Genomic DNA, 26706 nt, shown 5'->3' with positions numbered 1-26706 from the left:
CCCAGAAGATGAAGCAACAAAGTCTTCAATCCTCCAGCACCTGACTCGAGACTGAGAAGGGGGAGACGAAGGCAGAGAAGACGAAGATGATGATGAGAAAGTTTTCCTCTTAGGGGTACTACTGTACATCTCTTAAATTACAGGCCAATTTGTCCGTCATAGCCTGAACGAAAACCTGCAATGGATTGGCAACTGTTGATGATGACGCCATACTGGTAGCTGGCTGTGACGTCACGGCAGCATGCGGTGAAAGTGACATCACCGAAACTGTCATCTAGGGTAGAGACGTCCTTGGGAGTGATGTCATGGGTTGTGACAGACTCTGGACCTGAGTTGATGGCTTTGCTGCTGGCAAGGGAAAAGGCGACCCATGATGAAGCACTGTTAATGTTAGCGTCCCGCTTGGGGCAGTGCACACAACCCATACTAGCGAAGGCTAGGAGGAGGGGGGGACTGCTAGGGGAGGTGATGCTGGAAGGCGTGTAGACATTAAATTGGACAATAGGTCTTTCAGGGAGGGTACCCCAGGAATGCCTAGTGAGGCCCGCACAGACAACATCTTTTGCTTATCAGTGCCTGAAACAAAGGAACAAGATGACGCTGCATCCTCCCTCCCCAAAGGGACTGCTGTGAGAGAAGGCCCAGCATTAAACATAATATCAGCCTGAGTAACTCCTGATGCTTCCAAAGATGAGACAATGGAAGGAAAGGAAGGATACAAGGTAGCAATGTAAGACAAAGAAGGAGGAATAAGTCTACAAGAAGGGGAAGCAGAAGCATCCATTTGAGGAGGAGAGTGTCCTTCCCAAGATGAGCGTGCCAACTTCCTATGGTGCTCCTTCTTCCTGTAGCTCTTCCACTGTTCAATCAATAGACCAGGAGCACCACACCTATTTCCTGTTTTTTGTATATCATCATCACTATTAAATGGTTTTTTGTTTTAATGTAAGTGTGGGGTTTTTTTGTACTTTTCCATTCAGTGTTAAGTGTATGTATTTGGTTTGTGAATTTTTAAAGCATGTTTGAAGCTCTCCTTGGTCCCAGCCTTATATTTTACCTCCTTTCCCATTTCCTTTTCTTGTCACTTCCTCTCCCATTTCTTTTTTATTTTTTTTTTTTCATTCCATGGTTGAATTTCCTTAGTGCTTAGCTTTATACCCTACCATAAGACATACTCACACACACACACTTTTACCTACCTTTTTTTCATCGAAGATTTTTATTCATTCCTTGCAGGAAGGAAATATAGGCATAGATTTATTAACCCTCTTACGCCGAAGCCCTAAAAATCAAAATCTCTCCTGTATGCCGGCGCCAGTTTGGAGTGAGCGCCGAAGCGGAAAAAATAATTTTTTCAAAAAATCACAGCGTGCTTAGTTTTGAAGATTAAGAGTTCATTTTTGGCTCATTTTTTTTTTCATTGCCTGAAGTTTAGTATGCAATCATCAGAAATGAAAAATAATATCATTATCATATGTAAATAATACGATATATGGTAGCGAAAAAAAAAAATTCATAGATAATTGTATTCAAATCACGCTGTGCAAAAAACGGTCAAAGCTAACGAGTTACTTTTTTTTTTTTTCGTTGTATTGTACACTAAATTGCAATTCTTTTGATATATAATACATAGTAAAACAATAAAAGCAACACCGGAAAAATATTATCACAAAATGATGTACGAATTCGTAACGCGCGGACGTAAAAAAATGTTATTTTCAAAAATTCACCGTAATTCTAAATATTGTTCTAGAGACTTCCAATTTGTTTCAAAATTAAGACAAATGATTGAATATTACGATACTGTAAGAGTTTTAGATTAGAATTGCAGATTTCGACCATTTCGGACTAGTTAAATTTGACCGAATTTCGAAATTTTTATATATATATTTCTTTATATGCACATATTTCGGAGATGGAAAAAGCTACAACCTTCAATTATTTTTTATTGTATTTTTCATGAATTTGCGCACATTTTGATATATGAAACTCTATAAAAAGGCTAATATGAAAAGGAGCAAATATTAGGATAATGCGATGTACGTATTTCGGAGACTTGCGGCCGCGAATCGGCGCGCGGAGTGGTAAGGTAAATATTTTTCAAAAATTCACCATAAATCACAATATTGTTTTAGAGACTTCAAATTTGTTTCAAAATGAAGAAAATAAAATGACGGAATATTACTAGGCCGTAAGAGTTTAGCTTACAATTGCGTTTTTCAACTATTTCGGTAGAGTCAAATTTGACCGAACCTGGTTTTTTTTCTATTTATCGTGATTTATATGCAAATATTTTTTTCAAAAAGAGAAAAGCTACAACCTTCAATCATTTTTAGTTGTATTCTACATGAAATTGCGCACATTTTCATATATAAAACTTTATGTAACAGCTAATTTTAAATGGTGCAAACATTTCGACAATCGCACAAAAAATTCTGATTTTTTCGGAAGAGTTACCCCGCGCGAACGTAAGGAAAATTTTTTTTTTTTTTTTTTTCATAAATTCCCCATAAATCAAAACATTGTGCTAGAGACTTCCAAGACGTTGCAAAATGAAGGTAAATGATTGAATATTACTAGAATATAAGAGTTTTAGCTTACAATTGTGTTTTTCGACCATTTCGGTAGAGTCAAAAGTTGACCGAAAGTTGAAATTTTTGCACTTAACGTTATTTATATGAAAATATTTCGAAACTGATAAAAGCTACAACCATGGGTTGTTTTTTGTTGTATTGTGCATGAAATTGTGCACATTTCCATATATAAAACTTCATGTAACGGCAAATTTAAAAGGGTGCAAACATTACGACAATCGCACAAAAAAATTTATCGGAAGAGTTATCGCACGAACGTAAGGAAAAAGTTTTTTCATAAATTCACCATAAATCGAAATATTGTGCTAGAGACGTCCAATTTGTTGCAAAATGAAGGCAAATGATTGAATATTACTATAATATAAGAATTTTAGCTTACAATTGCGTTTCTCGACCATTTCTGTAGAGTCAAAGTTGACTGAAGGTTTAAATTTTTGCACTTATCGTTATTTATATGAAAATATTTCAAAACTGATAAAAGCTACAATCATGAGTATTTTTTTGTTGTATTTTACATGAAATTGCGCACATTTTCATATATAATACTTCATGTAAAGGATAATTTAAAATGGCGCAAAAATTATGTCAAAGTGACGAAATAATTTCCGAGATGTGTCGCTGATACTTTTTTAGTGTGATAAGAAAGAAATTCGCGCTTGCGCGCCTGCGTAGCGATTGTAAACAAAACAACGCCTTGATCCGTGAACTCCCAGCATCCCCCAAGGCGCGTGATACAAAAGTTTTCGGCTGGTAGGCCTATAAGTATTTTTCCTCGAATTTTTAAAAAAACTTTTTTGAGCCGACGTATGATACGTCCAATCGGCATATGGGAGACATTTTGACTCGACGTTTAATACGTCCAATCGGCGTAAGAGGGTTAATAACAGATAGGGTCTGGATGATCACAAGATAAATATGAATTTCAGTTGAATATTGCTATAGTAGATTCACATCAACTGTGCATCTGATGTCTAGGCCATTCCCTTACGACGCTCCTGATTAGCTGTTGATAAGCCAATCACAAGGCTGGAAACTCTGTCTCTCTAGAGAGTTCACATAGGCAGGATGCATGTTCCACATCTCCTTAGGGATACTTTTGAAAGACATATCCCTCAGGAGAATTGGAACATACATCCTGCCTATGTGAACTCTCGAGAGAGACTTGAGTTTCCAGCCTTGTGATTGGTTTATCAACAGCCAATCAGGAGCGTCATAAGGGGCTGGCCTAGACCTCCGATGCATGGTTAATGTGAATCTACTATAGTACGTGTAGTGCTTATTTTAGGGAAATAAAGCCACACACTTACTACGATTGTCACCTGAGTACGGTAGTACATACTGGTAGCTACCCAAGTTTTTGCAGTACAAGTTTCTGCACTTCATATGAGACTGCATTGCCTGAAATTACTGATAGTTTCATCTATATAGTTTATGAAGAGAGTTCAGTTCCATTATTGATTATTGAGAAAGAAAAGAAATAAGGTTTTCTGCAATGTCAATATTTATATTCTAGGTAACACCACTAGCAGATTCTTCAAAAGAGATAACGAGACAGTACCATTAGAAGTCGGTTTTCTTAAAGAGGTAAGTAATAACGATTTGAGTTACTTTTGTTTTTTATCTTAATCCCTAAATGGATGGTTTCATCATCCATATGCGTATCTAAAATAAACAGGTTTTAAGTGATGGATAGGCTAACTCATAAGAGTAGTATTAATATTACGCACACCACTATTTGGATGATCCATAAATGACTAATGGCATCTGTAGTAGGTAGCTCAGCACAGGGCAAGGGGCAATCTCTATGCCTTGAGACTTGATGGGGGAATGCATTGCCCTTCTCTATCCCATGATGTCTTTTTATTTATTTGCTCATAAATATACCCAGGGATTGCTGTTGGTTTCAGTTCTTATCTTTTATGATAGTATGTCAGTTATAAATGTAATATGACAACGAAATATTAGAAAAAACATGTACTCTATACCTCACTAAAAGTTACTACAATTCGTCATCTTGGTAAATCTCATAAATATTTTACAATAAATGTACTCAGAATTTTTGTGATTTTAGTTATTGTGTGAGCTGTAATTATTATTTTATAAAATGAAATAAACAAAATTATTAGAAAAAGCATGTGTAACTTGGTAAAATTTGCTTAATTTTACAAGTGTCTCGTAAAAGAGGCCCCACACAAGGTTGTGTTTTTTTCATAAATTGGCCAACCTTAAAGTTTGCCAGGTCTAGTGGTGTGCTTAATATATATTTAGCCTGTCCCTTAGGGGTTAAGTTAAGAATTGTAATTTTGTACATGAACTTTCCTGTCAGATATATACTTAGCTATACGTCTCTGACGTCACGACAGAATTCAAAACTCGCGGCACACGCGACAGGTAGGTCAGGTGATCTACCTTACCCGCCGCTGGGTGGCGGCTGTAAGAACCAATCTCCCTTTCCAGCCAGAATTTTTCTGTCGCCGGTGACGACTACACCTGTGGTTGTTACCTCCTGACAGCTTTATTCATTTCTCGTTGCCGTGGATTTATTTGGACTGACTTTCGGTGAAGTACCTGATCTTGTTGGCTTGGCATACGCATTTGTGGATTGTTTTTGGATATTGATTTGGATTTTTCTTTGATTTCGAGATGTCTGAGTTAGAGGTTAAGAAATCTTCTATGTTTAGAGTGTGCTCTATGGATGAATGCAAGGTGATCCTCACACAGTTTGCTTTAAATGTAGAGGGAAAGAATGTTCTTTTGTTAACCCGTGTAATGAGTGTGAGAAGTTGGATGAGGGTGAATGGAAGGCTCTTTCTTCTACTTGAGGAAGTTAGAGAAAGACAGGGTGAGAAAGGCTTCGTCTAGGTGGAGTTCTAGTAAGTCTCGTATTAGCGAGGTAGAAGAAAATCCTGTTGTAGCATTAGAACCTTCTCCAGTTTCAGCTCCTGCGCCCTGCATCGAACCTAAGGATACGACTACGGAAGTGGCAACCATGAGAGCCACGATCCTTAGCATGGAAAAGAAGATTCGTTCGTTGCAAGGTAAGAGTAGTGAAGGTGAATTGTGCAGTGACCCCAGTGCAGTGGAGGGTGCGTCTGATCGGCTCCTTAATGCTTCCAGGCCTAGACCTCTTCCAGACTCCCAGTCCCAGTGGAGGAGGAAAGTCAAAAGCCGCGGAAGGTTAGGGAGAACTCCCACCGATCAGGCGTCCCCTCGGTAGATCCTGATGCTCGTACCCAGGCTGCCCTTGTTCGCGCGAAGAAGGAGGTATTGCGCCAATGCTTCTCTTCTTCTTCCTCTCCTTCGCCTAGAAGAGGATGGAGCGCCTCGGATTCTTCGCGACCGCTGAAGAGAGCCTGGAAGGCGCTCTGGCTCCTTTCCTTCCAGCCCGGAAGTTTTTCCAGAAGAGCCGGAAGTTGAGATCAAGAAACCCAGGAGGGAGCAGGAGTTCTCGCCTCATAGTAGGCTTCGAGCCTCTTCTCCGGTGGAGGATTTTGCAAGATCTCCAGCTCGAATTCTTGCTGGACTGCAAGCGCAGATTTCGGCGCTGGCGGGCTCCTTGGCAGGAGGAACGCGTCGGAAAGACGTCTCTCTCCCTGTCAAGAAGTCTAGGATTCCTTCGCCTGTGTTACCGTCTCAGTCCTTTATCAGCGGATGGAAGGAGGCTGCTCTTTCTTTCTCGGCAGGCGCTTGTCGTCTTCCAGGCGTCAATCGCCCAAGAAGCTTTCTCCTGGTGAACTACATCTCTCCAGTAGGAAGGGATCTAGCGCCTAGTAGGCGTTCGTCTAAAGACAGGCGTACCAGCCTCGTCTTCTCGCGCATTTCCGAAGATCCTTCATTCTCCGGATAAGAGAGCCTACTCTTTGATGGATTCGTCAAGAGACAGGATCTCTCCTTTTTTGTTAGGCGGCCTTGAGCCTAGTAGGCGCTACTCCCCAAGTAGAGCTCTCCTGCTCCCAAGCGTGGTGCGGAGGATAGGCGCTTTTCTCCTGATAGGCGCGGCTCTCCTTTTAGCCGCTCTCGGTTCAGGACAGGCGTGTAGAGCCTGAAAGATATGTCTCTTCTGGGAGACTACCTTTTGAAGAGACACACAAGTCGGGAGCGAAGTTTGTGGAGCATGGTAGATGCCGGTCTCCTAGTAGGCGACCTTCTCCAGGGCTTCGCTCTCCTATAAGTAGGCTCCAAGAGCCTAGTAGGCGTTCGCCTCATGGTAGGCGCAGCTCGCCTGGCAGCCGCTCTCCTTTGAACAGGCGCATGGATCCTGAGAAGCGCCTTGAGCATAGTAGGCTCTCCTCTCCTAGCAGGCGCTCCCCTTGTGAAGCCCGGAATTCTAGGAGTAGGATTAAGGAGCAAAGAGCACGCACTCATCAGAGTAGGAAGGACTCATTCGAGAGGAGCTCTCCAGAAACTTTGGCTTCCCCTGATAGGCGCCAGTCTGCTACTAGACACTCTCTGGACAGGCGCATTTCTTTAGAGAAGGCTAACTGCCCTCGTAAAGAAGCGGAGGGTTCTTCAGTGGATGAAGTTGAACCTTCAGAAGAGGATTTGGTGAAGGACTCGTCAGTTTCGTCCTACAAGATCCTTACAGATCTCCTTCTTCAAGAGTTTGGAGACTCCCTTACTCCCGTCGCTCCTCCGTCTCCTCTCTCTTTATTCTCGACTTGTCGAAGAAGACGAAAGTTCCTCTTGTGTGAGGATGAAGCCAACCATCTCAATGAAGAAGGCTTTGAGAAGTTTTGGTGATTGGCTGCTTTCTAAGGAAGAGAAAGGGAAGACTGTGTTTTCTTTCCCTCCTTCCAAGCTTACGGGCAGACTTTGGATTTTGGTACGAGTCTGGAGAACCCCTAGGTCTGGGTCTTCCTTCATCGGCGGATGCGGACTTCTCTTCTCTGGTAGATGCAGCACGACGCTCGGCTCTTTTGTCTGCTAAGACTACCTGGGCTATGAACGAGCTTGACCACCTGCTGAAGGGAATGTTTAGAGTCTTGGAAGTCATCAACTTCCTTGACTGGTCTTTGGGGGTCTTGGATAAGAAGACTCAGAACCCGGATGCTATTTCGCCAGAAGATCTCAACAGTGTTCTAACGTGCATTGACAAAGCAGTTAGAGATGGATCGAGCGAAATAGCCTCCCTATTTGGAGCAGGGATCCTTAAGAAGAGATCAGTCTTCTGCTCTTTTCTGACTAAGTCTGTTTCGCATGCCCAAAGAGCCTCTCTCCTGTATTCGCAGCTCTCGCCTCTGCTATTTCCGAAGAAGATAATCCAGGACATCTCAGGATCTATCTCTGCGAAGGCGACTCAGGACATGCTCGCTCAGTCGGCACGGAAGCCTAGGACCTCCTTCCAGACGAAGACGAAGAAGGAGACTCCAGCTAGACAGGAGCCTTTCGAGGGGCCCCCCTTCTAGCCTCTACCTCGAGGAGGTAATAGACCCTTTCAAGAGAGGTAGATCCTTCTCACGCTCTGTCAGAGCTAAGAAGTAGGGAAGTAGTCCTCCAAACACCAGTAGGTGCCAGACTTCTAAGATTCTCGGAAGCCTGGGCAAAGAGAGGAGCGGACAACTGGTCCCTCTCGATTATAAGGAAAGGATATCTGATTCCTTTTACGGAAAGACCACCGTTGACAACGACTCCGAGGGAGTTGGTGGCCAGGTACAGGGATCCCCCCATCATGAGCCTTGCTTTAACACAAGCAGTGGAACAAATGTTCGAGAAAGAGGCTATAGAGCTAGTGAGCGACCCTTGCTCAGCGGGCTTTTACAACCGCCTTTTTCTAGTTCCAAAAGCCTCAGGAGGATGGAGACCGTTCTGGATGTAAGCGCCCTGAATTTCCTTTTGTAGAAAAGAGGAAGTTTCGCCATGGAGACGACATCCTCAGTGTTGGCGGCCCTTCGGCCAGGGGACTGGATAGTGTCCCTAGATCTTCAGGACGCTTACTTCCATGTGCCTATCCATCCTTCGTCAAGGAAATACCTCAGGTTTCATGATGGGAGGAAGGATATTCCAGTTCAGGGCTTTGTGCTTCGGCCTTTCAACAGCCCCTCAGGTCTTTACAGGCCTAATGAAAATGTAGCAAGATGGCTACATTTGGAGGGAGTCAGAGTGTCCCTTTACTTGGACGACTGGCTGATCAGAGCCAAGTCGCAGAAAAGATGTTTGGAGGACCTACAAAAGACCCTTTTCATGGCAAGTTCTCTGGGACTTTTGGTGAACTTTCAAAAGTCTCAGTTGATCCCCAGTCAAGATCGTATCTATCTGGGGATTCGGATGGCTTCTCTGGATTTTCGGGCTTTTCCGTCTCCAGAACGGATAGCCCGAGGGTCAGAGAAAGTCAAAGCCTTCCTAGAGAAAGAAGTATGCACAGCGAGGGAGTGGATGAGTTTGTGGGGACACTCTCCTCGTTGGAGCAATTCCTTTCTCTAGGAAGGTTGCACCTCAGACCTCTCCAGTTCTTTCTACATCGAAACTGGAGGTGTCGTTCGCAAAACCTAGAGTTCTCCTTCGAGATCTCAAGGGAAATCAAGAAGGACCTCTCTTGGTGGGCCAACCCTCTCAGGTTTGCAGAGAAGGGATGTCCCTTCACATTCCGAACCCCAACCAAGTGTTGTATTCCGACGCCTCGGAAACAGGTTGGGGAGCGACGCTCGGCTCAAGAGAAGTGTCAGGCACCTGGAACAAGGAACAGGTGACCTGGCACATCAACAAGGAGGAGCTGATGGCCGGGTTTGGCTAGCTTTGAAAGCTTTCGAGCCCCACGTCCTAGCTTCAACAGTACAGATCAACTCGGACAACACCACGGCCCTGGCTTACATCAGGAAGCAGTGGGGGGGACTCACTCTTTCTCCCTGTACGAGACAGCAAAAAGAACTTCTGCTTTGGGCAGAGCAAAGGAAGATTTGTCTCCTTACCAGGTTCGTACAGGGAGAAAAGAACGTCAGAGCAGACCTCCTAAGCAGGAAAGATCAAGTCCTGCCTGCAGAGTGGACTCTTCACGAAGATGTTTGCCAGGACCTGTGGAAGCTTTGGGGCAAGCCTCATATAGACCTCTTCGCCACAGCCAAAAATTGAGGGATAGCCAACTACTGCTCCCTCTCCGATATCGGACCCGAGGGCAGTGTCGATAGACGCGTTTCTACTAGATTGGAAGGGTCTAGACATGTATGCTTTTCCTCCATTCAAGATACTGGGAGAGAGACTAAAGAAATTTGCAGAATCGGAGGCAGCAAGGATGACGCTGGTAGCCCCGTTCTGGCCCGCACAAGTATGGTTCACAGAGGTACTGGAATGGTTAGTAGATCTTCCGAGAACATTACCACAGAGGATCGATCTGCTCAGACAACCCCACTTCGAGAGGTATCACAAAAACCTCCCCGCTCTAGATCTGACTGGCTTCAGACTGTCAAAAGTTTGGTCAGAACGAGAGGCTTTTCTGCAAGAGTTGCAACGGCTATCGCAGCAGCAAGAAGGCCTTCTACCCTTAGAGTCTTCTACCAATCGAAGTGGGACGTCTTTCGGCGATGGTGTAGGAACCATCACTTTTCCTCTTCCAGTACCTCTGTGACCCAAATAGCAGACTTCTTACTTTTCCTTAGGGAAGAAAGTGGATTGGCGGTATCAACCATTAAAGGCTATCGTAGCATGCTATCTGCAGTGTTTAGGCACAGAAACTTAAACATTTCAGAAGATAAGGACCTTCATGATCTATTAAGATCGTTTGAAACATCAAGAAGGTTTTCTCCAGGGGTTCCGAGTTGGAATCTGGATGTAGTGCTACGTTACCTGAGGTCCAATAAGTTCGAACCGCCTCAGTCTGCATCGTTTAGAGACCTCACGAAGAAGACAATTTTTCTCATGGCATTGGCTTCCGCAAAGAGGGTTAGTGAACTCCATGCACTAGAAGGAAATGTGGGATTCAGAGGAGATGCAGCTATCTGTTCGTTCCTTCCTTCGTTCTTAGCCAAGAACGAGAACCCCTCAAAATCCCTTGGCCTAGGAGCTTTGAAGTACAAGGATTGTCTGCATTAGTAGGCGAGGAAGCAGAGAGGTCGCTTTGCCCAGTAAGAAGTTTGAAATTCTATCTACAGAGAAAGAAAAAACTTAAGGGCAATGATGTCAACCTTTGGTGCTCTGTAAGAGATCCAAGGAGGACTCTTTCGAAGAATGCGCTTTCTTTCTTTATCAGAAGCCTGGTGAAAGAAGCGCATGCGATATGTGATGAAAGTCAATTCAAAGTCCTTAAGGTCAAAGCTCATGAGGTAAGAGCTATTGCCACGTCATTGACTTTTAACAAAAACATATCCCTGAGTAATATTATGAAGGCAACATTCTGGCGTTGCAACTCAGTCTTTGCAAACCACTATCTGAGAGACGTCAAAGTTACGTATGAAAAGTGCTTCGGGTTAGGCCCGTACGTATCGGCGGATTCGGTGCTGGGGCAGGGAGCTGAGACATATCCTTAGTAGTATATATTTTTCCCTTGTTAGGTTGTAAGTTTTTGGTTGTTTGAAAGAACATGCGGGTAGGCATGTTTTTCATTTCGTAGTCTAACAATGATTAGATTGGTTAGGTGATCGGTTTATGTTGAGCTCCTTGCAATGATAGTGGTTAGGTTCTGTCATATAAGTGGGCGAATCCCCGTTGACAGATCCTGCTCGGATTCTATCAAGTAAGCGGATAACCAAATCCCTTTGATAGACCCAAAGAGTCTGTCAGCTGTAGGTCACGCCCTCGCTGAAGCTCTTAAGGCAACGCAGACTCATAGACAGTAACTACGAAGTCTTCTGCCTAAACATGGTAAGAACCAAGGTTGTATTTACATCCTACAACTAGTGTTGTTTTCCCCTTTTTTCCATATTTATATTGCTGTCTCTTTCCCTCCACCAAGGGTGTCAATCAGCTAAGTATATATCTGACAGGAAAGTTCATGTACAAAAATGTTATTGTTAGTATACAATAAGGTTTTGTACATACTTACCTGGCAGATATATACGATTGATGGCCCGCCCAGCCTCCCCTCAGGAGACCGGTGGAAGGAAAAATTCTGGCTGGAAAGGGAGATTGGTTCTTACAGCCGCCACCCAGCGGCGGGTAAGGTAGATCACCTGACCTACCTGTCGCGTGTGCCGCGAGTTTTGAATTCTGTCGTGACGTCAGAGACGTATAGCTAAGTATATATCTGCCAGGTAAGTATGTACAAAACCTTATTGTATACTAACAATAAAATTTTTTTGTATTTGCAATAGTACATTACTATTGTCTTTGATTATTATTGTATGTTTTTGGTGCAATGTTAATGAGCCAACAATTTTTGTCATTGCTGTTTTATGTACTGTATGTATTCAGTTTTAGTGCCTGATTAGTTGTCATATGTTCTGTGTTGATAATTGTGCTGCAATATACGTACATGTACGTATTGGTTTGCTTGGTAAGATTTACCATAACGTTTTGTTAAGTTATGATTAGTAACCTCCTCTTACACTGTGTTGTGCATATTTTTGGTGATCTAACTGCCCTGTCCTAGTTTCCCAACATGGGAGATTGTTACCTCCTATCTCCATGAAACAGATGTTCTTTAGTGCATGGTGGGTTAACAGAGACTGAGATTCTTGCTTTTGCCTCTTATAAGATCATATGACACTAGCAAAAACACTTTTTCTTTAGTGTCCCCTATCATGACTTGTTTACCTGGCAGCAAGCAACACCTCTCAACTCAAGTGTCCCTTTGGTGGGTCCTTCTAGTGACCACAGAGGTGATTTATGCCTGACCAATCTCCCGTGCTGCTAACATTTCAGTGCTTTTGTCTCAATGGTCTTGGATTGAAAACTTACTTTCAGACACCAAAAGGCTTCTCCCAGTTATGTTCATGGTTATGCTCTCTCTTTTGATATTAGTAACTCCAAGCATGCTTCCATCCAAGGTCAATTCTGTACCATCACTGGAGCCAGAAGAGTTCTTTCTTTTGTGGAGTAGTTGGAGTGTATGGTTGCACTAAAGGCTATGTAAGATTTATGGGGTTGTAGTAAAAGAAACTAATATTGATTTTTGAAAGATTATATTTCTTTGTGTTAAAAATGCTCCAGCCTAAAGAGACACCCAAATTCGATTCAGTTCAATCACTCTAAGTAATAAGCTTTTCTGAAGGTGGCATTGCAGCAAATTGAAAACTTGAACAGATTACAAAACATATATGGTGTGAACTGCCCAAGCAGCCATGTTTCGTGCAAAAATTTCTTGGCCAACAATGTCTTGGTGCATGCAAATGCAATATTTTAAGATTTTGAAAGTATTTGATATCAGCTTATACGGCAATTTTCTTTTATTTACAGACAGGAAAAACTAAATACCACAATAGGGAATATTATGAATATGAAATAAACTTTTTAGATAAGTAATTTACCATGTATAATTACTTAGGTAAAGTTTATGCTCACACAGCATCCTAAATTCAAAATCTGCAGACAAGTGACTATTGCAAAGCAGGGGTGACAGGCCTGCCCACTGGAAAGTGGGCTTGGGAGCAACAGGCGCCAAGAACATCATTCTGTTTTATGCCACACAACTGACAACATGCCGTTCTTGCTCATGCTTTCATGATTTGCCAGTTGGCTAAAGTTGGTAATGTACCCTCTTTAGTTTCTCAGCTGTTGCATTTTGGTTCGCTGTACACCTTTAGCTTTCTTTCTTATTAGCAATTGTAGCTTTTGTAAGACAATTTGATTTTTCATAGCTACAAACCTGAGGTCTTAACAATAGGATCATATCTAGCGCCTAGCTGGATCCGGTTAAAAAGCAGATAAAAGCAAGAATCTTGTGATTTTTGGCAACATATGCGTAGATCGGGTGAAAAGTGGTCAAGGACTACTCATCTACGCCAGTCTTTCCCAGCTCAGGATGACTTAACAAATAGAGGGGCGGCTAGAGGTGGGCAGTATAACGTTAAGACCTCAGGTTTGTAGCTATGAAAAATACAAATTGTCTTAGAAAATTTGTCATTTGTTTATACGCGAACAAACCTTCGGTCTTAACAACAGGATAGACTCATACTTGGAAGGAGGTATAAGACATCCTAGAACGGGCGGGGGGCCTACCCACCTGTCCAGCTCTCAAAAGAAATAATTCTTGGAGAAGGACTGAAGCCCATTGAGAAACTAGATAAACTAATATCTAACCACTCAGAACCTGAGTGACGTACAATAATACAAATATGGGATAACCATATATCATTGACTGTCCAATAACAAACCAAGACACTAGGGTTTGTAGTACTCCCGACTCCTTGCCAAGGAGTGGAGCCTATGCCACCAAATAGTGAGTAAGATATTGTATATTGCACGACCACACTACCAGTATGACTACCCTACTCCTGTATCAGACCAGTCCAGCAAATGACGTGTCTATTCCTTAAACCGCCCGAAGGAAGAAGGAATGATACAAGAGAAAGGAGACCGGCCATGTCACTCATTCTCTCATCCACACAATCATCTTAGGTAAGATACAAAGGTGCCCTGTTAAGGACAACTATGATTTACACAACCTTTTGGGAGGGAAAATGTGTCCGTAGATCTGTGGGCAACATCCTTAAGATAGGAGGAGGTGAACTTGGACTGGCGTAACCAAGTACCAGCACTCGGCACTCCATGTACAGCCAAGTCCTTTTAGAAAGCCAGAGAGGGACCAATACCTCCAACGTCATGCGCTCTGGCCTGCACAGACGTGGTGGTGGAATCATCAAGTGAAAAGTATGCCTGTCTGATGGCTTCCTGTATCCAAAAAGAGATAGTATTCTTAAGACACCTCTTTCTTTGTACGCCCTGTGCTAACAAAAAGTCTGCGGCATCCTGGTCTAAGGTGCGTAGTCCTTTTAAGATAGCAATGCAGGGCCTGGACAGGGAACAACAAAAGCTCTTGAGTATCACCACCCACAAAGTCAGTCAGTGATGGAATGGAAAACGAAGTGAACCTGTCATCGTGCACCGAGGGATTCTGGGTCTTGGCCACAAATTCTGGGACAAATTCGTAGGACATCGACCCCCAACCCCTGGTGTGCTTCACCTCATAGCTCAGACCGTGGAGCTCTCCTACCCTCTTGGAAGATGCCAAAACCAGAAGGAAAACTGTCTTGAGCGTAAGGTTCCTGTTAGATGAGCGATGCAAGGGCTCATATGGACTCTTAGTGAAGCTCTTAAGAACCAAGGAAACATCCCACATTGGGGGCTTGAGCTCTCTAGGAGAACTCGACTGCTCAAACCCCTTATTAGGAAGGAAAGTTCCCAGGAAGAGGAGATGTCGCTACCCTTAAGGCATAACACCAAACTCGGGGCCGCCCTGTAGCCTCTAATAGCAGAAACAGAAACTTTTCTCGTCTCTGAGGAAGGTTAAAAAGTCTGCTATTCGCTAAATAGAGGTCACGAGTGGAGAAAAACCCTGTTTACGACACCAAACACAGCAGATCGCCCATTTGCCTTGGTAAACTGCGGAGGTCAACTTTCTAAGACTGCTGGACATGTGCCCAGCTGTTCTCTGAGAAAAGCCTCTCACTCGGAGGAGATACTTGATAGCCTCCAACCGTGAAGAGACAGAGATTCTACTGACTGGTGGAACCTTTCTGCATGGGGCTGACACAGATGATGTCACCAAGGGGGAATCTCCCTCGGAACCTCTGACAACGACAGCAGATCTGGAAACCATTCCGCCTGAGGCTACAGAGGGGCTACCAAAGTCATCCTGAGACCCTGTGAACTCATCAGCCTGTTCAGAACCTATGGATCAAACAAAACGGAGGGAAGGCATACACCTCCAGGTTGTCCCTGGGATGTTGGAATGTGTCCTCTGCCAATGCTAAAGGATCTGGAACCACTGAACAGAACACCTCCAGCTTCCTGTTGAAGCGTGTCGCGAAAAGGTCCAGCATTGGTCTCCCCCAAATCTGGAAAAGCTTGTACACCACCACTTGATGAAGGGACCACTCTGTGCCTAGGATCTGATCCCAGTGACTGAGTTTGTGTGCTGCCACGTTCCGTTTCCTTGGAATATACCTGGCTGAGAGCTCTACCAAATTGCTGACTGCCCACTGGTGAAGCTCGATGGTCAAGGCGTGAAGTTGATGCGAAACCAGGCCTCCCTGTTTGTTCACATAGGCTACCACTGTGGTGTTGTCCGACTTGAACTCCAAGACGTTGATATTTTGCTGCTTTTCCTCCAAACTCCAAATGGCTGAAGCGATGAGGCCGCCTAAATGAGCGCCCCAACCTGTGAGGGAGGCGTCTAAGAACAGAAGGAAGTCCGGTGGGAGAGAACGCAGAGGGACACCTTTTAAACAGATTCTGGTCGTCCAACCACCACCGAAGGTCTTCTCTCACTTCCAGAGACAGAGGAACCATAAACAGGGGAGAGTCCCCTGCCGGAGACCAGAATTCTCCCAGTGTCCATTGCAGAGACCAGATGAAGACGCCCATGAGGGACCAGCTTCTCCAGGGAAGACAACACTCCCAGAAGAACCTACCACTGATGAGCTGGCTGATGTGACTTTGACAGGTAGTTGCGTGCTACCACCTGCAACTTCTCCAATCTCTGATCCGACGGGAAAACTTTTGCCACTGTTTTATGAATGACCATTCCCAGGTAGAGAATCCTTTGAGTGGGTATGAGGTTCGACTTTTCCTGTTTGACTAATATGCCCAGTTCCAGTCAGAACCGAAGTAGACGATCCCCGTCCTGCAGCAGCTTCTCCCTGGAAACTGCCAAGACTAACCAATCGTTGAGGTACCTCAGCAAACGGATCCCCTGAGCATGGGCCCAACTTGACATGAGAGAGAAGACCCTTGTGAACACTTGAGGGGTCGTCGTCAGCCCGAAGCACAAGACTTTGAACTTGAAGATCTTGTCAGCAAGAGAGAAGCGAAGAAACTTCCTGGACGTGGGATGAACAGGGATTTGGAAGCACGTGTCTCTCTTAAGTCTATCGACAGCATGAAGTCGCCTTCCCTCATGGCTGCCAACACCGAGCACGGGGTCTTCATCTTGAACCGTGTCTTCCTGATGAAGTGATTCAAGGTGGATAAGTCGATCACAGGCCTCCATCCTCCCAACGTCTTTGGCACCAAGATGATGTGACTGTAAAACCCCGGGGACGGACGCACTACTTCCTCTATCACATCCTTGTCCAGCATTTTCTGCACTTCCTCCCGAAGAGCCAAGAACTTCAGAGAATCAGGAGGATATGCCTTCCTGAGTTGCGTCTTTTCCTATAGAGGAGAGAAGTCGAATGATAGTAGGTATCCCACCCGAAGGACATCTACCACCCACTTCTCTGCCCCATAACTCTGCTACTTGGCCCAATGGATGTTCTTTAGAAGTCAAGAGTGTTTGGGGAAGGTAAAATACCAGTAGTACTGATATATATGCAAGTTACATTAATCTTTTGTTTATGGTACTTCTGTTTACTGTATTCACTGTTTTAACTAAGTATAATTTATAATTTAGTACACACTTTATTGAAAGGTCATTACAGTTTAAGTATTGATTACTGTCTAGCATAAATAATCTTCCTCTCAGGTTCCATTAGGCTGCTGATGCACAGTAAATTTCCAAAATTATTTTGGGAGAGAAAAAGCATCTTTGACACCAGAAAATAGTATGTGTTGACGAGGCCGTCAAGACTCGGAGGAATCCATATTAACCAGAAACACCACACAACAACACACTGAAAAAAGAAAGGAAACATGGGCACAAAACAACTGGCTTGGAAGGAGAGCAAAAGCAATACTGTCTACTCCAAGGCAGTTTAAGAACAAACTGGACACGTCTCTGAGTGCGATACGCAGTTATGACCAGGTTTCACCTCGTACGGGCAGTAGCAGCCAGATCTCACAGAATCCTTGCTATACTATCTTGATTGTTTTAACCGGTTACCAGCTGGCACTTGGAGATTATCCTATTGTTAAGACCTCAGGTTTGTTCCACATATGAACAACTGTATAATACTGATTAGACACCAACACCCTAGCCTTTATGAAGTCAAGTTGCCTTGACTTTTTAGGTTTGCTACATCAATTTATGTTGCTGAGGCTTTGGTAGACTAGCACATGGTAGGACTTTGTCATAGATGTAATTCACTTTCACCGATATACATCATCGTTGTGGCTTTAATGGTGCAAATAAGAGAATATTTTATTTATACATCTTCACTCAGTTAAAGGTTGCATGATTTTTGTTTCAGAAAAAATAAAGACAAAGTATGTACTAAAAACTGTTATACTTATCCTATCTAAAAGATGAGCACATAAATTTTTTGTTAATGTTAATGAATGTTTGTATCTTAGATTCTATATTTTCCCTGTTAGCTGTAAGTTCATGTCTTATTTTTGTTTAGATGTGACATTGATACATTTTATGCATTAATATGCAAGGATTTCAAACAGTTCACCTTGTTTCTGGCATTCATTCATCTCTCAAATTGTTAACAGTTCGAGAGAGGTTCTGTTTACCGCTGCTTTATGCCTTATTATGAATTATGTAAATACTATGTAGATGTAGTTTGTGGTTCACTTGGACTTCATTCCTGCGTTTTAATAAATAAACACTACAAAATTAGATACTAATGTATTATTATTATGTATTATGAAATTCACATAATGCCATGCATGGTCTGAAGACTTTACTTTTTTCACAGAAAACTGCAAAGTTTATGAACATTGCCCATGGAAACACTGCGCCAAGCAGAAGTGTCAACCCTTTTCTGGAGACTTGTCATAAAGGGAATAGAGTGAACATTGTACAGGAGATTGCAGTGGATAATCTTGACCCCCTGCTGCCTTCTGTTAATCAGCCTTACAACAGTCAGGACTCAGAAGATATGGCGCTTGTGCAGAGTTTATGTGCATCAAAGAAATTTTGTCCAATTTTTCCATCTCAAGTTGTATTATCCCCTGTGGCATCTACTCAGCAAGAGAAAAATTGCAGTCCATACAAGTTTCTTGGCATTCATATCTCCCCTTGGAGTACCCATACACCTCATCTGTTTTCCCCACCTTTACTTTCAGATGAAAAAATAAGTCACAGGACCTAATTAAGGATCTTGGCAACAGTACACTGGTATGGAACTCCCACAAATTGATATAAATACGGTATGAGAATTAAGTTTATCATTATACTAAAAAATGCAGCATTTATAGATAAAGTAACTATTCAGCAGACATTGGAAGTAGCGATAAATCATTTGGATGGACTATCATTGGTCTACTGTGTATAGGCTAACAAATATTTGGTCAGGGCTAGTTTTTCCTAAGCTACTGCTGCCTGTTTTACTCTCTTAATTGTACAGATGTGCAGTTTGAATCCATTGAGAGTCATTATGACTAATCTTTTAAAGTGACTAGACAAGTCATTGCAATATGTTCTTCAGTAAGGATAATTAAATTTTTCTGTAGAACTAGCCATAAATTACCAGGCAGCAATGCATTATACATTGGATACACTGTTGGTCTCTCGATGAAAAAAATTGTAGCAGGCCTGGTTCTTTTCAATACTACTTGAAAGTATAACATGAGCTTCCTGGTTGGGGTTAAGCATGGGGCCTAGTATTGTTATTTGTAAAATCAGTGTTTGGCATGGAAGGGTAATATTTTTTGGCCCACTCGATAAAGTATAACTTAATTGTAGGAGTTGAACGTATTTAGTGTTAGTCACAGTGAAGAAAGATAAACTGGAGTGTACTGTAACAAACTGTTGGAACTTTGTGTTCTTATAACATGAGAAAGGGATGAAATATTACTCCTAGTAATACCGTTTCCATTAACTGGAGATAGCTTATATTTTGTTCCTTGAGGAGATAATTTATTTTGTTTTGTTTATATGCTTTACTTTTGGTTATTTTCTAGGAAGTGCATCAGCCTTGAATAAATCTTGAAAATACATAGGAAGAATTTAGTACCCTAAATTTTACTTCACTGTAAGTTTAACCTTTCTTTGAAGTCCTGATGAATAAAGCTTTGCTTAAACAGTGAACAGCGTTGAAAAAATCTTTGGAATTACAGTATGTAAGGATGAAACCTTACAGTAATTTGAAATACTTCTCAATTCATATGATTTGTCATTATTGTAGTGTAAACTTTTTTTTTTTTTTTTATGTAATCTGATTAAATCAGTATTTTAGTATGCTTATCTTGCTTGTGTTGGTTTTTAAATCATGAATTAAGTATACTTATCTTAGTATAACCAAACCACTGTGGCAGGAGGAAGGGTTTTCTCTTGAACAAATTGTTATAACCTTGCTCTTTACATATATCTTGCTCCAGTTTTCAGTGGTATATAAATGTGACTTTGGTGTAGTTTGATTTAATCTGGTAGGGGTGGTCTAGTATCATAATTTGAATAGGCCCCATGTAAGTACATATATTATTATTTACTTATTATTTGCTTGTTCCTAATGGGATATAAACTAACAGTTATTAAGTGTAGAATATCTTTCATGCCAAGCCCTTAAGTAGGGTGGCCTGTAGTTACAAGCTGAGCCATATGGTGGCACTAGTTGGTGCAAGCAGTAGACAAAGGCCCAGAGGAAACCCAGTTGACATTTTGACCATGCTAAGTGTACTGCATCCTTTTATTTCTTTTCCTTTATATTGTCTTGAGGGGATCTCTTGCTATTTTTCTCTTGCGCGTAGAAGGAACAGGAGCAACGTTCAAGTGAAGGTTTGCTACGGCCTTGCAGCCATTAAATGTTTCTCACATAAATAGACCCACAAAAGTATTGTTCTTGCTTCCAAGGTAAATTCTGCTCCTGTTCTGCCTCCCATGAGGAATGAGGCTGGTAATCACTAGCCATCTAGTATTGTGTAAATGTGCTGTAAGGGGAGTTCATTGGGGAATACCCTTCACATCCACCAACAATAGCCACTCTGTAGTGCAAATATTCTTTTTTCGTCCTGGACTGGATGAGTACATCTTTGTTTCTTTGCATTGGATTCTCTTTTATAATGTGTACTTTTAGTTTTTTTTTTTCTCCATTGAGCTAAATGACAATGCAAGAGACTTTGGTGTCCATATAGTAGTTTCATGTCCCTGTTATCGGTGGACCCATATTAGTACATTAAGTCCCAGTACCATTACAAGAATTTATTGTTCAGAAAACCATATAACAGAATAATGCAGTTTTTTGTAGAATGTTCTAATTTCCTCATTTACATTTAAAGCGCTTCATGATCTTGCCACACTTCGTAGAGCATTGTTAAAGTTGTCCAAACAGTTGACGTTTGATGTACTGCAGCGCGTACTGAGGGAGATGAAATATTTCAACATTTGAGGGCAACTGGTGGTGCACATGTGGTATGTATTGCATGAAGTGCTCTGAATGTAAACTTGAGGAAATGCAGAACATTCTACAAAAAACTTCATTACTCTGTTATATGGTTTCTGAACAATTAATACTTGGAATGGTACTGGGACTTACTAGACACCCTGTAGTACTCTTTTCATAGGCATAAAAATTGTATTTATCATGTTTGGCAAGAGGATGAAGGCAAGAGAAAAGTGTACTGTACTGGCTCCTGGAGATGCTGGAACACCACCAGCTCTTTCTTCCAAACCCTATTTCATTTCATCTTGACAGGGACAATGAATTACATAACACTCGACAGCTGTCATCTTATGCACTGTAGTCTCTTCATCTTCACTAATGATCTCGAAGTAACCACCACCTTTATGTTAGGAGCTGAGCTGATTTGAAAGGGGTAACAGGAGGAAAACCTCACAGTTGCACTATGAATCAATTGTTAGGAGAAGGTGGAAGAAAGAGAAGATGAAAGGAGGTACAGTAAATGAAATGAAAGGGGTTACAGCTAAGGGCCAAATCAGGAGGCAAGGTGGTTGTGTTCTGCTTGTGGTGTTTTGGATCAGATTAGTTTTTCAGTGTGTGCATCGAGGTTTGTTAACCAGTAATAGAGCAAACAACTTCCCTGCAATATGCAGGATGCCCTAATGACATATTTCTCCTTCCAAAGCTGAAAGACAATAAAGAGCCTGTTGTTCACACTTGTTGCAGTAGTTTGCAGGTCTGCATTGGGTTGCAGACTTCAAGGCATCTGAAGGTTGATCCTTTTGGTGTAAGATCTGACATGGGCTTTTCAGCTTATGTATGCTTCCTAGGAAGGAATGAGGGGATTTCAGCATACTTGCAGACTTAATGAAATTTTAAGTTAGTTCTACTATGCTGACAAAACTGGTCTATTTCACTCCTTGCTCATTAATACCCTAGCCAATGAGAAGTAAAAGAATTTACCAAGTCAAAGCTTTTGAAGCAATTCATAACAATGTTGACAAAACTGGTCTATTTCACTTCTTGCCCATTAACACCTTAGCCGATGGAAAGTAAAAAAATTTACTAAGTCAAAGGCTTTTGAAGCAATTCATGTCTTCTTTTTGTGCAAACCTTCTGTTGGGTCCTGCGTGGACATACTTTAATAAACTGCCAGTTTAGGCATCACTCTGTAAAGGTTTGGTTCACCTCCATGATCATTTCTAATTGGTTCCATAATCAATTTCATAAGGAGGTTGTTTATCATCAGACACTAGACCTGGGAGTTGCTAGACATCAAATGAAGGTTCTGCTTCTCATTGACAATATGCCTACACAAACTAGCAAAACCTAGTTGGATATTGATGATTCTGCTTTGCACTCTACATTGGCTGTTTTCTCAAACACCTTTAACAAAATGTTGATGTGGAATTCTCCATTAATATAAATATATATAATAAAGACCATCTTCATGTGTTGATCCGAAGCTGCTGGTTGTTATAGAATAGTCTTTGTCATTGTCCTCAGAAGCTTCATCCACCACCAACAACTGCAGCAGATACCTCACTGTAAGGCAGTACGTAGTAGGAGGCTAGGATCATCACTGCCATTATTCAGGCACTCCTTTATGTCATTCTAAGGAATGCTGTCACCTACCTTTGGTACCTTGGGCTCGAAAATCGTCAACATCAAAGCCTCAGAAGTCACTCACACCCTCTTTGCCATTCTGGATACATCCCCCCCCATCCAAGTCCTGTTCCTTTTCATGATTATCTTCGAACACCACCCCTTCTTCCAGGATGTTTCTTCAGTAAAACCAATTTGTTGCAAGTAACACCTTGGTCCATCAGTTGAATGAGTGCAGTTGTATTAGGAGGCAAAAAATGGTCGTCTGTGAAAATATGGCATAAGTATGTTCAATAGCAAATTGAAACATTTCATTATTGGTTAATTTGCTAGTCTGATGTGTCAAGTCTTGATAAAGTCTTTGTTGTATTATAAGCAATTTGCAGGTTAAAAGGACCATAGTGCAATTTCCTGGATTTGAATATTTTAGCTGATTGGATAGAAGGTTGACTTTCATGTGGTGGTCTCAGTTTGCATCTCCTATGAATACTAAGTACTAATCAGTTGTCCAGCCTAAGTCTAATAATTATAAATAATGTACCAAGAAATCACTAGAGATTCCACATCTTACAAGAGTATTTTGCTGAAAGTTTTGTAAGAGCAGCAGCAATGGCACAGCCAGAATAAGTATCAAGTAGCACTAATGAGGCTTAGAGTATAGTCCACAGGTGGGTTGATGGCAGAATCTGAAACCTCTTCAGTTAAAAATTCTCCCCAAACTCCTATCAGAGTGAAAACTAGGACATCATCATTTAGTCAATAAAATAAAAAGTATTAAAGCCAAGATCAATCATATCTTCATCAAAACTAGGGAATTTCTTGACAATGAAAACTGAAATCCGTGCACCATATACACCAGTGGCGTGGTTGGTATGGTGTTTGCGTCCCACCTCAGTGGTCACGGGTTCGATTCTGTGCCATTCCATTGAGGAGTGAGAGATGTGTATTTCTGGTGATAGAAGTTCACTCTAGACGTGGTTGGGAAGTCACGTAAAGCCGTTAGTCCCGTTGCTGAATAACCACTGGTTCCATGCAACGTAAAAATACCATACAAACAAACAAGCCCTTGCAAAAGCCTAAATGTAAATTAGGGAACATACAAATCAGAAAAAAAAAAAAAAAAAAAGCTGAAATGAATGACAATAAAACCTGTGGCAGAAGCAATATATATATTATATAATATTGAGGTTTAACAAATTGTAATGACAAAAACTACAGACTGATTACTCTTTAAGGCTTCCAAATAATAAAATTACATATATAAATAACTGAAAATACACTATATTTTATTAGCTAAGGTTGTTTTTCCAGTGCCTTCCTCTCACTTGCTAAATGACTTAAAGCTTCTGGTTTTGTACATTTAAAGTATATGTTGCTATTTGGCTGCTGCAGGTACAACTGCTGTAAAAGAAAAAAAAATTATGCATTTTCTAAATTGTGGAAATAATTAATTTCAGTTCTTAGGACCTGATACCACTGAAAATAAAATCATAAACCTGTTTAATGCACAATAAGAGAACAAAATGTCAATACGAGAGCAATGCTTCATGGGTACAGGACTGCATCATGGTAAACAATGAAATTATATCACAATACTCTCAACAAGTTCATACAAGATAAAGAGCAGTCATAATTCATTCTCAATTTGAATGCATAACAGTAAACAACCAATAGTACCCTACCAATTTCTACTATTAAACTGATTTTAGTAAAAAAAAAAAAAAAAAAAAAATTGGCTTGTATATTTAAATGTAAATCACGTAATGCTTGGAAATGCAAATGTCATGGAATACATTATGTAAATGAGCACTTAATTCATGAAGATACTTTTAGCTTCAAAATTACTGTACTTATGATCACACAATTTACTAAGTAGGTAAACAGGGGCGTGCCTTTATGAGGCCCACCTTCAACTTTGTAAGGAAATATGTAGAGAAGCAGATAAGACCTCATAAGTCTACATACCTTTTGCCAAAACACATTAAATTTTTTGTATCTCCCTTTCATAAGTCTGTAATTAATTAAAATTTCTGCTCTTCAATTGAATAAATTTTTAAATACTTTAGTTTTAAAACAAAAAATAGTAATGTTTTTCATAGTTGTACAAATCAAACCCACTTACGGAAGAGTATACTCAGTGTGAGCTGGTACAGTCACTGAACAAGTTATTAACTGGTAGTTGAGTGGAGAATACCCCTCCCCTTACTTTCCATCAGCAATTGCCTTTTTTTTTTTTTTTTTTTTTTTTTTTTTTTTTTTTTTTTTTTTTTTTTTTTTTTTTTTTGTTTTTTTTTTTTTTTTTTTTTTTTTTTTTTTTGCCACAGACAAAACAAGGTGGCTCAGGTGATATATGATCAACCAGGAAAAATACAAATTACTTCCAAGTTTATTTGTTCCTTTATTTGTTCCTAAGTAAATACAAACTATCACCTTTCAAACAGGAGACTTGCTTCTTAGATAACAGGTCATCTCTGACAACAAAGTGGAGTTCAATCCTACTCAGAATTGTCAAGATCCTGGTTGCATACACAGAAGTAATGATAACTGTAACTTCCTCCTACTCTTACTAGCATATGGGATGAAGAGTGGTAAGGCCGTGGGTGTTAGCAAGACTGCTAGAGAAAAAATTAGTAAAAATAGCATAGGAGAACCAAAAAATCCCCCCATATGGGAATTCAAGTTAGAAAGCAGCTAATTCTGGATAATAACAAGTGGTGGGTTCAGATGTTGCTCTACCCAAGTTAAAAGGGAGCAGAGGGAGACTCATGAACCATACTAAGACTCCCCCTCAAAGTGAGACCACCTTGACGTGGTGAGGGGGGGCTCTTGAACCCCTGGAATTTGTTCCTGGGTTTGAGTCCAAGAGTCTCTTATTAAAAATATTCGAAGTTTTTTGGGGTAATTTAGTGGAGTTTTCCACTTTTTGAAAAATTTTACTGCTTAGGTGAATCTGAGAAGGGATCGTGCTTGGAAGGGGTTTGCATTCAAAGCTAGTTGTGGGAGTTGTGGTGGGTGAGTTGCCACCTGATATGGTTTGGACCCAAGAGATAGTGACAGGATTTTCCTATCTCCAGGGATCAGCCCATTGGACACCAAGGGGGCTGGTGTTTGGGGATGGGACTCCTGGCTTCTGTCTGGAAGCCCACCAATACGTTTGGAGTGAGGAATCAGGCCCCATTAGGGGGGGGGGGGGGGGGGGGGGGGGAGGCAGAACTCCCAGCCGGCAGATTTGCTTATACCTGGGCCACTGCAAGCATGTTAATGTTATCCCGAAGGGGGTAGGGTATGGGGTGGACTATTGGGAGTCTACTCTCACTTGTGCCATTGGTGAAGAATGCAAATACCTGACTGATCCATGATACTTTCTTGATAAAACCAAACAGTTTTGGGTGTGTAGGTGAGCCAGTTTGTGTGAGGTGGTCTGGTGTGTGTGTGTGCGCTTAGTATCCTGGGATCGCTTTGTGGTCTTTTGACGGTTTGTTGGGGTGGTGAGACTAGGCATTAGAAGCTGCTTGGGTTTCCCTTTCTGATGTGCTGTTGGGGTCTCAGCAGGGCTGTTAGGTGTTGGGTGCGCACTTTTTGGACTTCTGAATGTGAACTGGAATAATTCTATGGATTTGGACAATAGTTTTCCCTCCCCTGGATCCGACGACTTACTGGCACTGGCGTGAAGATGGATATGAGCTCGGCTATCGGACAGAACCAAACACTGAGACAGCAGGGTGTTGGTAAATCTGGTGGATTTGATTCTATGTAATAGTAGTCCTTCATTGCACTAATAAACTTATTAGATTATGAGTGTTTTTACAGTGTAATGAAACAATCTGGTAAAGTGGAAAGAATAAAATTACTTCTAGAAAAAGACAAGCAGTCATTTTCTACTTATGGTTAAATTTTCCTCACTCTTGGAAGATAGTGAGGCACAACAAAGACTCCATGGTCACATTCTCAATGATTCGGTTCTTAGCACAAAAGTGTTTTCAGTGAAAAAATTTAAATGATGAGCCATTTGATTTTATCCCTAAGAATGAAGAACATGGACCAAGCCCCATGTACCAGAGCACTTTCTACCCCTATATGGTACGTTGCTACCTACAAGGAGGGAGGAAAAAATTTCATAAAGGCTGCTGAATGTACTGAGAGCAAGGTAGGTTCCATTCCCATTGGAAATTTGAAATGTTATGGAAAGAAATTGC

General features: G+C 41.6%; 1 protein-coding gene and 1 long non-coding RNA gene across 2 annotated transcripts in view; both read left to right on the top strand.

Annotated features, from left to right (window-relative positions):
* The window catches only part of LOC135209924 (uncharacterized), a 36680-nt gene extending 17166 nt beyond the window's left edge, over positions 1-19514 (top strand). The window contains exons 4-5 of the mRNA XM_064242660.1: positions 4108-4178; positions 18263-19514. Of these exons, the coding sequence (XP_064098730.1) occupies positions 4108-4178; positions 18263-18658 (467 nt within the window). The 3' untranslated portion in view covers positions 18659-19514. The remainder of the gene's footprint in view (positions 1-4107; positions 4179-18262) is intronic.
* LOC135210333 (uncharacterized) overlaps positions 1-26706 on the top strand; it is a 110866-nt gene that overhangs the window by 35276 nt on the left and 48884 nt on the right. The gene's annotated exons all lie outside the window — the stretch shown is intronic.

Source organism: Macrobrachium nipponense, chromosome 39 (assembly GCF_015104395.2).
Source record: "Macrobrachium nipponense isolate FS-2020 chromosome 39, ASM1510439v2, whole genome shotgun sequence".
NCBI classification, from domain to species: domain Eukaryota; kingdom Metazoa; phylum Arthropoda; class Malacostraca; order Decapoda; family Palaemonidae; genus Macrobrachium; species Macrobrachium nipponense.
This window is presented reverse-complemented; position numbering and strand designations above follow the sequence as displayed.